We start from the raw sequence: 16,156 nt of genomic DNA on the forward strand, positions 1-16,156 counted from the left end.
ACACACACCACAAACACACACCACAAACACACACCACAAACACTGATTTCAACTGAAGACAATTTGGATTGTTAGAGTGAAGGAAATAAAAGCTTTATTATTAGCGGAAGCTAGAATTTCAATAAGTAGACTTTAAGTGCTGCAGACTTTTTAAACAAAGTATTTCCCTGTGTTAGTAACTTCTGAAGAGGATTTAAAACCTTGCACCTTGTACTATCATTGAGTCTGCAATGCAGAAGTAGGCCATTCAGCCATCGAGTCTGCAAAGGCACTTGGAAAGAGCACCCTACTTGAGCCCACGCCTTCACCCCATCCTCATAACCCAGTAGCCCCACCTAACCTTTTGGACACTAAGGCATAATTGATCATGGCCAATTCACCTAGCATGCACATCTTCGGACTGTGGGAGGAAACCAGAGCACCCGGAGGAAACTCACGCAGACACGGGGAGAAAATGCAAACTCCACAGAGTCACCCGGGGCTGGAATAGAACCCAGGTCTCTGGTGCTGTGAGGCATCAGTGCTAACCATTGTGCCACCCTACTATGTATTCAATCTTTATGGTAATTTCTCCTGCTTCAGAAATGCTTGGTTTTGACTTCCAAAACATCGGTCAGAATACATCAGCCAACAGCTTTATAGGGCACAAAATAATTCGCAACCCTTTAATCCTGGATGTTATTCAGAAGGAATGCAAGCCGGTACTGCTTGCTGAAGCTCAGTCGCTCCATGTTTCCATGCAGAAGTGACTTTAAATTTCAAATACAAATTTAACCATATTTCAGGTATGCGGGGGGAATAAGACAAGTACTGCATTTCAAAAGTATTCTTCTTCCACACCCAATGTATTATGGTCCATCTCATTTAACAGTAAAGGATTTATGCATGGCAGCACAGTGGTTAGCACTGTTGCTTCAAAGCTCCAGGGTCCCAGGTTCGATTCCCGGCTTGGGTCACTGTCTGTGCAGAGTCGGAACGTTCTCCCCGTGTCTGCGTGGGTTTCCTCCGGGTGCTCCGGTTTCCTCCCACAAATCCCAAAAGACGTGCTGTTAGGCAAATTGGACATTCTGAATTCTCCCTCAGTGTACCCGAACAGGCGCCAGAATGCGCCAACTCGGGTCTTTTCACGGTAACTTCATAGTAGTGTTAATATAAGCCTACTTATGACAATAAAGATTATTTTAAAAGAAACTTATTTCAAAAATATTCACTTTCTCCCTTTAATAAAATATACTTGGGTTTTGAAAGGAGTCCCATGAAGATGCTTGAATGGCTTCACTATTGTAATGGAGTGCTAAACCATATTATAGATGAAAAAGAGCTTAATTCAGAATTTGTTAACCTCAATTAGGGCATTTTCCAGGGCACGAGAAATAACTTCAGCATCCTTCAGTTGGAGTAAAGAGAGATAACAAACCCAAATAGGATCCCCAATTTCAGTCAGTCAAGATTGACCTCTGCAGGAGAGTACACGTGGACAACTGAAGGCATGATGAATCTTTGATGCAAAATCCCCATGGTTAAGCAGCTTGCCAGTGCTCACTCTTGAGGATGGCAAACAAATGTCTACTGAGGTTTGGTCTTCAGTGTGCCCATATAAGAAAACCACAGTGCAAGTCACCATCTTCAAGAGAGCAGGAAGTAAAATGCCCAAGAAAGGCTTACAGAATCAACTGAGGACAAGAGAAGCAATTAATCAGAACAAGGTAGAGTACTATCTAATCCCCTTGTTCACAACAGAGACAAAGGAGAAATCTTGAAGCCAAAACATGGTATTCCCACATGGATTTGAATGAAACTGAATACATCATTACTCTAATTACTAGCCAAGTAACCAGATTTCATTTTAATACCAGTGACTAATTGGTTCAGCTGCTTTCCTTAATATTAACTAACAGACTGCATTACCTGCAAAATTTTCATTAGCACAACTTCGTCACTGGCTGGGTCAGTGCCAACGAAACGTGCGTGTGTGACAGCATCAGCCATGTTTTCTATTCCCTCTGCCGCACCATCATGACTGGGTTCTGCAGAAAATCACAAATATAAAAATCCTTTAACTTTTCATTGTCATGTTTAGTTGCGATAACTGAATGCCATCTCTGTTAGCGATTTAAAATTTGTGACACAAATTAGCTGTTTCACAGACTAAATTTATTAATAGAACATTCAGCAGGCTTGTTGTGTTAGAGACAGAGACTAACAATCAGTAAATTCCAGCATATTAACTACATATTAAGTTAACTAAAACAATGGCGAAGGGGACACAGTGGTTAATACTGCTGCCTCACAGCACCAGGGACCCAGGTTCAATTCTGACCTTGGGTGACTGTGTGAATCATAGAATTTACAGAGGAGGAGGCCATTTGGCCCATCGAGTCTGCTGGCCCTTGGAAAGTTTATCCCACCTAAGCCCACATCCACCCTATCCCCATAACCCAGTGACCCCACCTAACCTTTTTTGGACACTAAGGGCAATTTAGCATGGCCAATCCACCTAACCTGCACATCTTTGGACTGTGGGAGGAAACCGGAGCACCCGGAGGAAACCCAAGCAGACACGGGGAGAACGTGCAGACTCCGCAGAGACAGTCACTCAAGCCGGGATCGAACCTGGAACCTTGGAGCTGTGAAACAACTATGCTACCCTGCCTCCCTAGTTTACACATACTCCAGTGTTTCCTCCGGGCGCTCCGGTTTCCTCGCTCAGTCCAAAGGTGTGCTGGGAAGGCAGATTGACCATGCTAAATTGTCCCTTTGTGTCCAATGGTAAGATGGGGTTACGGGGATGGGTAGGGGAGAGGGCCTGGCTGGGCTGTTCTTTCCGAGGGTCGATGCAGACTTGATGGGCCAAATGACCTCCTTCTGCACTGTAGGGATTCTGTGACCAATCTAAAATTGAACCAAGTGAGGGTCATGTCAGTCAGGTATAGACCGGGTGGAGGCTTTGTCTTGAACGTTTAGCAACAAGAAGGCCTTTGTAAGAAGTAAATACCTTCAGCTGGGGCAGAACAAACTGGTGCTGCCATTATCTGATGCTTGGTATAAGTAGGATAGAACAGTATAATACTGGCCATCTGCAACATATTTACATGTTCACATGTCTGCTAGGTACATGGATTTTCCAGAAACGTCCAAACAATCCTGCTTTGGCTGTGTAGGAAGAATGAGGCCACATTGACTCTCACCAGCTTTTCAGATGCACCATAGAAAGCATCCTATCTGGCTGTATCACAGCCTGGTATGGCAACTGCTCAGCCCAAAATCGTGAGAAACTAGAGAGTTGTGAACGCAGCCCAGTCTATCACGCTAACCCGCCTCTCATCCATTGACTCGGTCTACACCTCCCGCTGCCTGGGGAAAGCGGCCAGCATAATCAAAGATGCATCCCATCCGGCTTATTCCCTTTTCCAACTTCTTCCATCGGGCAGGAGATACAAAAGTCTGAGAACATCCACTAACATTCAAAAACAGCTTCTTCCCTGCTTTACCAGACTCCTAAACGACCCTCTTATGAACTGAACTGATCTCTTCACACATCTTCTCTACCAAGTATACTATACTCATGTATGCTTCATCCGATTCCTGTGTCTATGTATTTACATTGTGTATTTATGTTCGCCCTGTGTATTTTTTTCATGTATGGAATGATCTGTCTGAACTGCACACAGAACAATACTTTTCACAGTACCTCGGTACACGGGACAATAAATAAATCCAATCCAACCCAAGCTGCTGCCCTGCATCTTAAGCAACCCCGGCCAAAGCAGTAAGTGGCTGTGGGTTCTTTGGATATAGATGAGGAAAAACACAACACACAATTCTGAGGGTTGAGAGGCAGGATGACTTGGGTAAAAAGGCTTTTAGATGATGTCGGAATAGATAACCAAATAATAAATCATTGCTACTTGTAAAGAATTTGAACGTCAAGAGTCATTTACTGAAAAATGCAATTACATTACAGTACAAGGCTGCAACTTCAAAATTCACAACATCAGATTTACAAGAACATGAAAATCATTAATGTTCTCACTACATCACCAATACACAAGGTCTTATTGATTATAAATAACGCTACTATCATCAGTGAGGAAGGAGTTCCTAAATCAGGAAGCAGGAACAATGGAGTCAACTATCTGCTACTTCCAGGTTGAGTAGAAGTAGAACTGGAAGATTTTGTGAGCATCCTTAGTTGACTGATATGGCTAGGAAGAATTGTAGTATTGTTTGCCGAGGCAGTAAGGCAATGTACAGCTCAGTTATGGAGAAAGAATGTTTCTGTAAAAGCAGCTCGGTGGCACAGTGGTTAGCGCTGCTGCCTCACGGCGCTGAGGACCCAGGTTCGATCCCGGCCCTGGGGTCACTGTCTGTGTGGAGTTTGCACATTCTCCATGTGTCTGCTTGGGTTTCACCCCCACAACCCACAGATGTGCATTGGTGGATTGGCCGCGCTAAAATTGCCCCTTAATTGGGGGAAAAAATAACTGGGTACTCTAAATTTATTTTTAAAAGTGTTTCTGTACTCTGAGCAAATTGGGTTGCACAGAATAGCACTGACATGCATAGTATATAATTAACTTCCTCCAAATCTGCTGGCAAGGAAATGCAAAGTCTAATACTAAAGTGTGGTGATGTGTCTAATTATTAAACTCTCAAAGTTAAACACTTCAGCAGGCTCAGCACACAGAATTATAAGAATCAAAGAACTGTTAAAGCAAAGTTTAATATAAACATAACTGACCACTAACTGGATTGTGAGCTTGGTGCACGAGAAGTGGGAGAGAGCACATCCAGAGTGAGACACAGCCAGACTGAGTGTGGGTATCGGCAATTTGGAGCAGAGTGGGAATTTGGTGCAGAGTGGAAAGGGGTGCTTTTTCTCCTTGCTTTGTAACTTTATAAATCTTCAGAGAGTGGTGCCCTGCTGCAGCAGTAGAGGCTACAAGGGAGAGAGCTGATTGTAGTAAGAGCAGGTAAGTATTTACTACTTTTATCACTTAAGAGTTTCAAAGGTCTTTTTGTGGTTTATAGTTTGCAAGGACTAGATTCAGTAGTTGTTATGCGAGGGAGATATTAGGAAACTGGGTCCAGAAATGAGACCCCAATGTAGCGGGCAGTTTTGGGGTTAAACAGATAGAAGGGAAAAAACCCCTGCCAGCACAGAGTCAGAGGGATACGCCCACACTTGGGCAGGTTACATCGTCTTGGTCTCATTAAACTCGTGGGAATACATAGGAGCCCCTGATCTCTTGTTCTTCGGGATACCTGTGTCTGACCGGCTATGGCCCATTAAACAGTCTGATTGCCTCTTTGCCCATCAAAGGGAGGTTAGTTGCATATCAATAGCATGGCTCTATTATGTTGGAGGGCATTTTGTGATACTGGACTATGATATAAAGTATAGATGTAACTACATTTGTGCTCCTATATTACTTTTGAATAGTTCTGATGAGACAAAAGGTACTCATTGGCTTAGATGCCTGTTTAGAAGAGGCAATTTGTAGAAGTAGATAATGTATACACAATGCTTGTTAATATCAGAAAGGACACAAAATGGCTGTTAACTATTTTAGCAATACTAAAGACGCAAAATTGCTGAACTGGCCACTTTTCTTTAATGTTAAGTTACAAACTGTGTAAACTACCTCATGAGAACCGAGGAAGTATTTCAACAGCCGCTGATAACAGCTTCCCAGAACAAGAAATGCTATGTGTCCTTGATAAGATCAAGGACCCCAGTTGCAGACATTATTATGTTAGTTTTGAATGACTTCTGTATGAAGTTAGGGGCGGGTTAGACAACACCCACTTTAACCATATATATGATAACTGGGATGCTAGGAAAATTGATAGACTGCATGTAATGAAGTGTGACTCGAACATAGTTGATTGATTGTATGTAAATAAGAATACAACTAATTCCGCCCCTTGAATCTGTATATTAACCCGTGTGAGCCTTAGCTCAAGTGAGAAAAGGTGCTGTCAAAGGCTGTGGAACCTCAGGCCTTTCCTCCCAGAATTCTGATATAATAAACTGCTTTCTTTTACTTATACTCAGGCCTGCGTGTGAATATTTTCACCTCTAACAATTATTTTGTATGAATGGGAGTGGGCAATCAACCAACCAAGATAAAGCTGATGGGTTCAAGCATGGAAATCCCAGCAGGGAACCTTTGTTTGAGGGGCTGGGCGGGGTTTAGAGAGAGAAAGAATGCTGTTCTGAATAGTTGGAGGAGAATGCTTTGGAAATCGACTGAGAGAATTCATGAAAGTTACAACAGAGAAGACTTAGGAAATCGACTGAGAGAGGTCATGAAAGTTGCCACTGAGGCACACTTTGGAAAAGGGTTCTGAAAGAATGTCCCTAAAAGTAGAAAATTTGCTTCCTTAATGCAAGCATGGTCTTTGCCTGTCTGTGTAAGTGGAACGAGAGCTGCATGTTTATTTAAAGTGGTGTTTAATGTGTTACGGTTAAGAAACCATATGTAATCGGTTATCCTTAGGGCTGAAGTTTAAAAGTTTAAATACCAGTTCTTTTGTTTTAATTCAGTTTTTAAAATTAGCAAGCCCTATTTCTTATATTATCACTCCTGGAATGAAGCAATCTTTCCGCACTGTCTTAAAACTTTCAAAGATTATGGCTCTGGTTCAGTCTCTTTGCCACCGTTGAGAGCTGACCAGGCGTCTGTACCAGTAGTCACGAGGACCAGGAAAAAAGGGTCTAGAGAATTGAAGGTAATCTGATATCAAGAATCTTCCAAAGGTTTAATTGAAAGGGGAAAGTCATGGCAGGAGAGCTCAAAGCCATGGTTTGCTCCATCTGGAAAGCTGGGAACATTTTCAGTGCCCGGGGCCAGCATGTGTGCAGGAAGTGTCTCCACCTGCTGCTCCTGGAAGCCTGAATTTTGGAGCTGGAATGGCAAGCTGAGACATTTAGGAGCACCAGCAAGGCAGAAGAGTATCGGTGATAGCACATATCAGAGAGGGAGTCACATCGCAGGCTCAAACTTCACAGGTAGGAAGGGATTGGGTGCCACCAGGCAGAAAAAAGAGCGAGGTAGGCAGTGCAGGAATCTCCTCTGGCCATTCCTCTGCAAAACAGATAGACCATTTTGGATACCGTTGAGGGGAATGACCTCTCAGGAGAAAGCAGCAACAGTCAAATTTGCTGTCCCATGGTTGGGGAGGAGTAAAAAGTGTGGGAATGCAATAGTTATATGGGATTCGATTGCATGGGGAATAGACAGGTATTTCTGTGGCTGTGGATGGGGGTGAAGGATGTTTCGGAGCGGTTACAGGACATTCTGGAGGGGTAGGATGAACAGCCAGCGGTCGTGGTGCACATAGAAACAACATCGGTAAAAGAAAAAAGGATGGGAGTGCAGCGAAGGTTTACCAGATTGATTCCTGGAATGGCGAAATCTACATAAGAGATCGAGGGTCGGTTAGGATTGTATGCAGCCTTTTCCCCTGCTGCATAACACTCACTCAGAATCACAGAAAAAACACAGTGCAGAAGAGGCCCTTCAGCCCATTGAGTCTGCACCATCACATGACCTACCTACCTAATCCCATTGGCCAGCACTTGGCCCATAGCCTTGAATGTTGTGACGCGCCAAGTGCTCATCCAGGTACTTTTTAAAGGATGTGAGGCATCCCGCCTCTAGCATCCTCCCAGGCAGTGCGTTCCAGACCGTCATCACCCTCTGGGGAAAAAGAATTTTCCTCAAATCCCCCCTAAACCTCCTGCCCCTTACCTTGAACTTTTTTCCCCACCGTGACTGACCCTTTAACTAGGGAATAGTTGCTCCTTATCCACCCTGTCCATGCCCCTCATAACCTTGTCCACCTCGATCAGGTCACCCCTCAGTCTTCTCTGCCGCAGCGAAAACAACCCAAGCCTATCTAACCTCTCTTCATAACTTAAACGTTCCATCCAGGCAACATCCTGGTGAGTGTCCTCTGCACCCCCTCCAGTGTAATCACATCCTTCCTATAATGTGGCGACCAGAATTCATAGAGTGCTCCAGCTGTGGCCTCACCAAGGTTCCATACAACTCCAACATGACCTTCCTGATTTTGGAATCTATGCCTTGATTGATAAAGGCAAGTGTCCCTTATGCCTATTTCACCACCCTATTAACCTGGCCTCCCACCTTCAGAGATCTATGGACAAACACACCACGGTCCCTTTATTCCTCAGAACGTTCCAGTGTGGTTCCAATCATTGAATACTTGCTTGTCAAATTTCTCCTTCCAAAGTGTATCACCCAACACCTTCTAGGGTTAAACAATTCCATCTGCCACTTAACTGCCCATTTGACCATCCCGTCTATATCTTCCTGTAACCCAAGACGCTCAACATCACTGTTAACCACCTGGTCAATCTATGTATCATCCGTAAACGTACTGATCCTACCCCAACTTAGTCATCTATGTCGTTGAGATAATAGGGTCCCAGCATAGATTCCTGTGGTACGTCACTCAACACTGGCATCCTGTCACTAAAGCCGCCATCTGTCATCACCCTCTATCTCCTAAACCTAAGCCAATATTGAATCCACCTTATCAAGTTACCCTGTATCCCATGTGAATTTGCCTTCTTTATGAGACTCCTGTGTGGGACCTTATCAAAGGCTTTGCTAAAATCTATATAAACTACATCAACTGCACTACCCTCACCTACATACCTGGTCACCTCCTCAAAAAATGCAATGAAATGTGTTAGGCATGGCCTCCTTCTGACAAAACCATGCTGACTATTCCTGATCAAACCTTGCCTCTCCAAGCGGAAATACATTCGCTCCTTCAGAATTTTCTCCAATAGTTTCCCTCCCATTCACCCGAGACTAACTGGTCTATAGTTGTCTGGCTTATCTCTACAACCCGTCTTAAATAGTGGAGTCACATTAGCTATTCTCCAGTCCTCTGGCACCTCCCCCATGGACAGGGAGGAATTATAAATTTGGGTCCCAGCCCCTGAAATCTCCTCCCACAGCAGTCTGGGACACAATCATCCAGGCCTGGAGATTTGTCCACTTTTAAGCCTGTCAACACCTCCAATGCCTTGCCACTCCCTTTGTCAATTTGCTGAAGAACCTCAGTCTCTCTCCCAGAGCTCTATACCTACATCCTCCTTCTCGGGTGAAGGCAGATGCAAAGTATTAGTTCAATACCCTACCATGGTCCCTCATGGGCCCTACTCTTTCCCTGGTTATCCTCTTCCCATTGATAGACTGACAGTATCTTGTGATTGTTCCTACTTTTACCATCCAGAGCTTTCTCATGTCCCCTCTTTGCTCTCCCAATTGTTTTCTCAATTTTCCGCCCTACACTCATACCTGTGCTGATTTGCTCCTCTTGTACTTGCTAAAAACCTCTCTTATCCTTCTGATTATGTCCTGAATATCTCTGGTCATCCATGGTTTTCTGGGTTTGTTACTCCTTCCGATCAACCTAGCGGGGAACATGTTGGGCGTGTACCCTCCCCATTTCCTTTTTGAATGCCCCACACAGCTCTTCTCTAGATTTCCCCACAAGTAACTCTCTCCAGTCTACCATGGACAGATCCTGACTTATTTTACTAAAATCTACTCTACTGCAATCTAAAACCTTTTTTTTGCAACTTGTCTATTTTTTTTTATACACAACAAGCTTAAATTGTACCATTTTGTGGTCGCTATCACTAAACTGCTCCTCCACCAACATCTCAACTACCTGCCCGGCTTCATACCCCAGAATTAGGTCCACACTGTGCCTTCCCTTGTTGGACCCTCTACATATTGACCTAAAACGTTCTCCTGTATACATTTTAAGAAGTCCATTCCAGCTAAGCCCTTAACACTATGACTATCCCAATTAATGTCGGGAAAGTTGAAACTACCTAATATAATTACCCTACTATTTTTACACATCCTAGCAATGTGGCTGTCCCTTTTTTATTCATAAACTCTACTCACAAAGCTTCATTTGATGCCCCTCCAAGATATAATTTTGCCTTACTGCAGTAACTGACTCCGTAACTAATAAAGTAATGCCGCCTCCCCTGTTACCCCCTCCTCCGTCTCAAAGATTCTGCATGTCGAGTTGTCAATCCTGCCTCTCCCTCAACCACGTCTCCATGATGGCTACTATATCACAATTCCACGTGGCAATCCTCTTCCTTAACTCATCCTTTTTACTTGTAATATTCCTGGCATTAAAGCAGAAGCCATCCAGCCTTGCCTGTGCCCCTAAAACTTAAACCTCTGTATTCCTTCTGACTTGATTGTTTTTCTGTATTATGCTGGTCCCTATTCTGCTAACAGTCTGTCTCCCCTCCTCCTGTCGAATTAGTTTAAACTCCTCCCAACAACACTAGCAACCCCACCGGCAAGGAGGGTTAGTCCCACTCTGGTTCAGATGTAGGCTATGCGCTTCCCCAGAAACGGCCCCAGTGATCCAGGAATCTAAAACCTTCCCTCCTGCACCAAACCACACATTCATCTGCAAACACACAGATAAATTGACAGCCTAATAGTTTATGCTCCACCCATCCTTGATGATGTAGCCTTCCAGGGCTCACTGAATACTTCTAAATTATCTGGGTTGCACTTCTTTGCAAGCAGTGTGGACACTTAGTCTCCAATAATCCAGCTAAGTAAGCCCACTTGCTGTTTTATGATCTCACCCACCTAACAGTCAACATGGCTCCATTTTATTTTCAAGTGTAATAGCCCATATTTTTGGCAGTTAAACTTGAATCTTCCCAGAACTAAAAATTATCTCCAACGGGCATTAATGAACCAGATGGGTTTTCACAACAATCAACAATGGGGTTCATGGTCATCATTAGACTTTTAATTCCAGGTTTTTATTGAATTCAAATTTCACCATCTGCCGTGGTGGGATTCAAACCCAGTACCTCTGAGCACAACTCTGGGTCTCTGGATTACTAGCCCAGTGACAATATCACTACACCACTGCCTCCCCTACTGCTTACAGAGGGTGCAAGATCCCTGGCAGTTTACACAAAACAAATATTGGCAAAGGCCCGCTGTAAGGTTAGCTAACAGCTGTACGTGAAATACAGCAAAAAGAATCACTCACATCACAAAAAAAAGCTTGCTGCCATATCATATTGTGCTCCCGTTGATATCAAACACTGAAAAAAAGTTAGCAATCTTTTGCATGTGCTGTGTTTGAATCCCCATCACATTTACCCAAAACGAACAAAGACAGTATCAAAAGTTAATTTCACAAAAGCACCAAATAATTTAAGGGTTTTACAACTTAGGCGTGTTGAGACACTTGATCTGTGGAAGTAATTCCCTTCTTGTGTATGTCCGGAACTACACAAACACCATCAGTGAATGAACTGAAAGAAAGGTAATCAGTAAAACTTGCAATTACAGGTGCTCTTTCAGAAACAAACCAGTCCCACTTGCTCCAACACAGTGACTGTTTTCACAATGCTGATCATCAACTATAATTAACTGCTATCGTGTCATCGCTCCAGAAGAAACCTAAATCTGTGAGGTCCAGCAGTTCATTCACTCATTACCTTGTCCACAGATGCAGTTTCTGGTGACTTCTAAGTAGGGGGTGTCACCAAATGAATTACGTCACATTAAAAAGAGCTTCCTCCAAATTCAAAAGGGTGCACAGAGGTGACCAAAAGAGGTAGTGACGGGTGAGTAAGGGAGGGGAATGAGGGAAAAGGAAACAGAAAAGGCCTGGGGAAAGGGACAGTTACTGTGGGAGGCGAAGGGAAATGGACGAAATTAGAGGAGCGGGTTGCCGAGTAAGAATTCAGTACAGCAGGCCTGCATAATTGCATCAGCAAGTTAATTTTTTGCCAATTTTTCATTTTTTAAAAACTTAAATCATCCAGTTTATCGTTGAACAAATAATGTCAGCATATTACAGGATTCTCATGTGCCACAGCAAGGAACAACATAGTAAAAATAAAATGCAAGTAATAAGCATTAAAAAAATAAACTGCAGATGCAGGAAATCTGAAACAAACCCAGAACCATAAATTCCTCTGCTCCTCTTTCCACAGTGCAGCAGAACCTGCTCAGTGTCACTTGTGAAGTAACAGATTTTAAACTCTAAAGCATATCAATTCTTTAGGATGGAAGGGAAACCCATTTCGTGGAGTGCTAATTGGATCCAAGTGTAAATACAGTGACTAAAGTTAAACATTGGTTTATAATTTCAGAATTTTGATTATACTGCTGATAAAACACGTCCACATTTTTATGAAATAAAAAGAGGAAAAAGGATCAAGAAAGAGATTGATACAGCATCTTAGCACATGCATCAAGATTTTCCACCGACATTTAAATACACTGGATGCAGTCACTATTGCGATGTCAGCATGGAAGCCATCGCACAATTCACAGAATTTCAGAGAGCTTACTACTAAAATGAATTACTCCACAGTTTCTGCATTTCATTTGCCACTTGTCCGCCCATTCCAATCGTCCTTTTGAGGTTTTACAGCAGGGGTTCCCAACTGGAATCAGTGGAACCCCCAGGACTTCATGAAGGGTCTCAACACAGTCCACGGCGCTGACGCCACCATGTTTTGTGTGTGTGTGTGGTGTGTGTGTGTGTGTGTGTCCAGCATCATTCCTCCTATTATAAATAACAGGTAAGACTTACATATTTTCAATCGGAAAACTTACCAGACTAACATGTGCACAGAAATAGCTAGAAAGGACCCGTCTCCATTCGATCATAGAATCAGAGAATTTACAGTGCTGGTCTGTGTTTGCACCTATGATATTATATAAACCAATTGATGTCTGTGTTTGCACCTATTTCATGGCAGCAAAAAAAAGGCGTCAACTTTATGAGAATGCTTGGGGTTCCCCGATGCTCTTAGTAGGCCTCTGGGGCTGCCGCAGCTCAACAAGTTTGGAAAACCCTGTTCGATAGTAAAATCCTCACAATTCACAATACTGCCAAGTTCTGAACCATCTGCTGATTTTGACATTGTGCCCTGTACACCAAAGTCTAGGTCATTAATATGCAACAGAAAGAGCAGGGTCCTTACACCAGCCCCTGCGGGGAACTCCACTACAGATCTTTCCCCAATCCCAAAAACTACTGCTATCCATTAAAGCTCAATCTAACATGTTCAAGAAAGAAACCAATTGATTTCTCAAAACCAATGGCATCAAGGCACATGGAGATAATAAGACCAGAAGACATAGGAGCAGAATTAGGCCACTCGGCCCATCGAGTCTGCTTCGCCATTCAGTCATAGCTGATATTTTTTTCTCATCCCCATTCTCCTGCCTTCTCTCCATAGCCCCTGATCCCCTTATTAGTCAAGAATGCGAATGCAGAAAGTAGCACTGAGGTAGATGATCAGCCACGATTTAATTGAATGGGGTGCAGGCTCGACAGGATGAATGGTCTGTTCCTGTTCCTATGTTTGACAAGTACTTTCAGCCATATTTGTATTTAACAACTGGGACTTTTAAGTGAATAACATAAACCAATAGTAAACTTACATTTTCTGTCCATATTGACTTTTCCAAGTGTGTTTCCCATGGTCTGAATACCCAGATACTTTAGACACTTTTTCAGAGCCAGTTTTGGGAGCAAATATCGGGTAGAAAATTATTTTAATCTGCATTATGTCATGTGAGAGTACCTTTAAGAAATGGGTGTTTATAAATGGGTGTGTATATAAATACCTACCGGGGGGAAGGCCCTAGCGGCCAGGTCTCTCACACTGAGTCTGGCTCTGGGTCTGAGAAGGGGAGGGGGGAGAATAGAAAAGCAATAGTGATAGAAGACTCAATGGTTAGGGGAATAGAGAGGAGAATCTGTGGTCGCGAGCGAGACTCCCGGAAGGTATGTTGCCTCCCAGATGCCAGGGATGTCTCAGATCGTGTCTTCAGGATCCTTAAGGGGGAGGGGGAGCAGCGAGAGGTTGTGGTGCACATTGGTACCAACGACGTAGATAGGAAAAGGGGTGTGGATGTAATAAATGAGTTTAGGGAGTTAGGCTGGAAGTTAAAAGCCAGGACAAAGTTGTCATCTCTGGTTTGTTGCCGGTGCCAGTGATAGCAAGGCTAGGAATAGGGAGAGAGTGCAGCTGAACATGTGGCTGCAGGAATGGTGTCGGAGGGGGCTTCAGGTATTTGGATAATTGGAGCGCATTCTGGGGAAGGTGGTACCTGTACAAGCAGGACGGGTTGCATCTGAACCAGAGGGGCACCAATATCCTGGGAGGGAGGTTTGCTAGTACTCTTCGGGACGGTTTAAAATAATTTGGCAGGGGAATGGGAACCGGATTTGTAGTCCAGCAACTAAGGTAGCCGATGTTCAGGACGTCAGAGCGTGTAATGAGGCAGTGGGGAAGGGAACACTGACAAAGGAGATTACTTGCAGGCACGGAGATGGGTTGAAGTGTGTATACTTCAACGCAAGAAGCATCAGGAATAAGGTGGGTGAACTTAAGGCATGGATCGGTACTTGGGACTACGATGTGGTGGCCATCACGGAAACGTGGATAGAAGAGGGGCAGAAATGGTTGTTGGAGGTTCTTTGTTATAGATGTTTCAATAAGATTAGGGAGGGTGGTAAAAGAGGTGGGGGTTGCATTGTTAATTAGAGATAATATAACAGCTGCAGAAAGGCAGTTCGAGGAGGATCTGCCTACTGAGGTAGTATGGGTTGAAGTCAGAAATAGGAAAGGAGCAGTCACCTTGATGGGAGTTTTCGATAGGCCCCCCAATAGCAGCAGAGATGTGGAGGAACAGACTGGGAAACAGATTTTGGAAAGGTGCAGAAGTCACAGGGTAGTAGTCATGGGTGACATCAACTTCCCAAGTATTGAATGGAAACTCTTGTAGATCAAATAGTTTGGATGGGGTGGTGTTTGTGCAGTGTGTCCAGGAAGCTTTTCTAACACAGTATGTAGATTGTCCGACCAGAGGGGAAGCCATATGGGATTTGGTACTTGGTAATGAACCAGGGCAAGTGATAGATTTGTTAGTGGGGGAGCATTTTGGAGATCGCGACCACAATTCTGTGACTTTCACTTTAGTAATGGAGAGGGATAGGTGCGTGCAACAAGGCAAGGTTTACAATTGGGGGAAGGGTAAATACAATGCTGTCAGACAAGAACTGAAGAGCATAAGTTGGGAACATAGGCTGTCAGGGAAGGACACAATTGAAATGTGGAACTTGTTCAAGGAACAGATACTACGTGTCCTTGATATGTATGTCCCTGTCAGGCAGGGAAGAGATGGTCGAGTGAGGGAACCATGATTGACAAGAGAGGTTGAATGTCTTGTTAAGAGGAAGAAGGATACTTATGTAAGGCTGAGGAAACAAGGTTTAGACAGGGCACTGGAGGGATACAAGATAGCCAGGAGGGAACTAAACAAAGGGATTAGGAGAGCTAAGAGAAGGCATGAAAAATCTTTGGCGGGTAGGATCAAGGAAAATCCCAAGGCCTTTTACACATATGTGAGAAATATGAGAATGACTAGAGCGAGGGTAGGTCCGATCAAGGACAGTAACGGGAGATTGTGCAAATAGTCTGAAGAGATAGGAGAGGTCTTGAACAAGTACTTTTCTTCTGTATTTACAAATGAGAGGGGCCATATTGTTGGAGAGGACAGTGTGAAACAGACTGGTAAGCTTGAGGAGATACTTGTTCGGAAGAAAGATGTGTTGGGCATTTTGAAAAACTTGAGGATAGACAAGTCCCCCAGGCCTGACGTGATATATCCAAGGATTCTGTGGGAAGCAAGAGATGAAATCGCAGAGCCGTTGGCAATGATCTTTTCGGCCTCACTGTCAACAGGCGTGGTACCAGGGGATTGGAGAGTGGCGAATGTCATGCCCCTGTTCAAGAAAGGGAATATGGATAACCCTGGGAATTGCAGGCCAGTTAGTCTTACTTCGGTGGTAGGCAAAGTAATGGAAAGGGTACTGAGGGATAGGATTTCTGAGCACCTGGAAAGACACTGCTCTGATTAGGGATAGTCAGCACGGATTTGTGAGGGGTAGGTCTTGCCTCACAAGTCTTATTGAATTCTTTGAGGAGGTGACCAAGCACATGGATGAAGGTAAAGCAGTGGATGTAGTATACATGGATTTTAGTAAGGCATTTGATAAGGTTGCCCATGATAGGCTTGTGCAGAAA

General features: G+C 43.8%; 1 protein-coding gene and 1 long non-coding RNA gene across 9 annotated transcripts in view; one reads left to right on the forward strand and one right to left on the reverse strand.

Moving 5' to 3' along the window:
- Positions 1 to 16,156, reverse strand: part of gbf1 (golgi brefeldin A resistant guanine nucleotide exchange factor 1) — a 281,444-nt gene that overhangs the window by 109,456 nt on the left and 155,832 nt on the right. For all 6 annotated transcript variants that reach the window (XM_072491408.1, XM_072491407.1, XM_072491406.1 and 3 more), the window contains one exon: positions 1,909 to 2,027. In XM_072491408.1, the coding sequence (XP_072347509.1) occupies positions 1,909 to 2,027 (119 nt within the window). The remainder of the gene's footprint in view (positions 1 to 1,908; positions 2,028 to 16,156) is intronic.
- Positions 4,747 to 16,156, forward strand: part of LOC140403492 (uncharacterized) — a 114,128-nt gene continuing 102,718 nt past the window's right edge. For all 3 annotated transcript variants that reach the window (XR_011938339.1, XR_011938338.1, XR_011938337.1), the window contains exon 1: positions 4,747 to 4,973. This is a non-coding gene — a long non-coding RNA (uncharacterized lncRNA). The remainder of the gene's footprint in view (positions 4,974 to 16,156) is intronic.

The sequence above is a fragment of the Scyliorhinus torazame genome, chromosome 28 (assembly GCF_047496885.1).
Source record: "Scyliorhinus torazame isolate Kashiwa2021f chromosome 28, sScyTor2.1, whole genome shotgun sequence".
Lineage (NCBI taxonomy): Eukaryota > Metazoa > Chordata > Chondrichthyes > Carcharhiniformes > Scyliorhinidae > Scyliorhinus > Scyliorhinus torazame.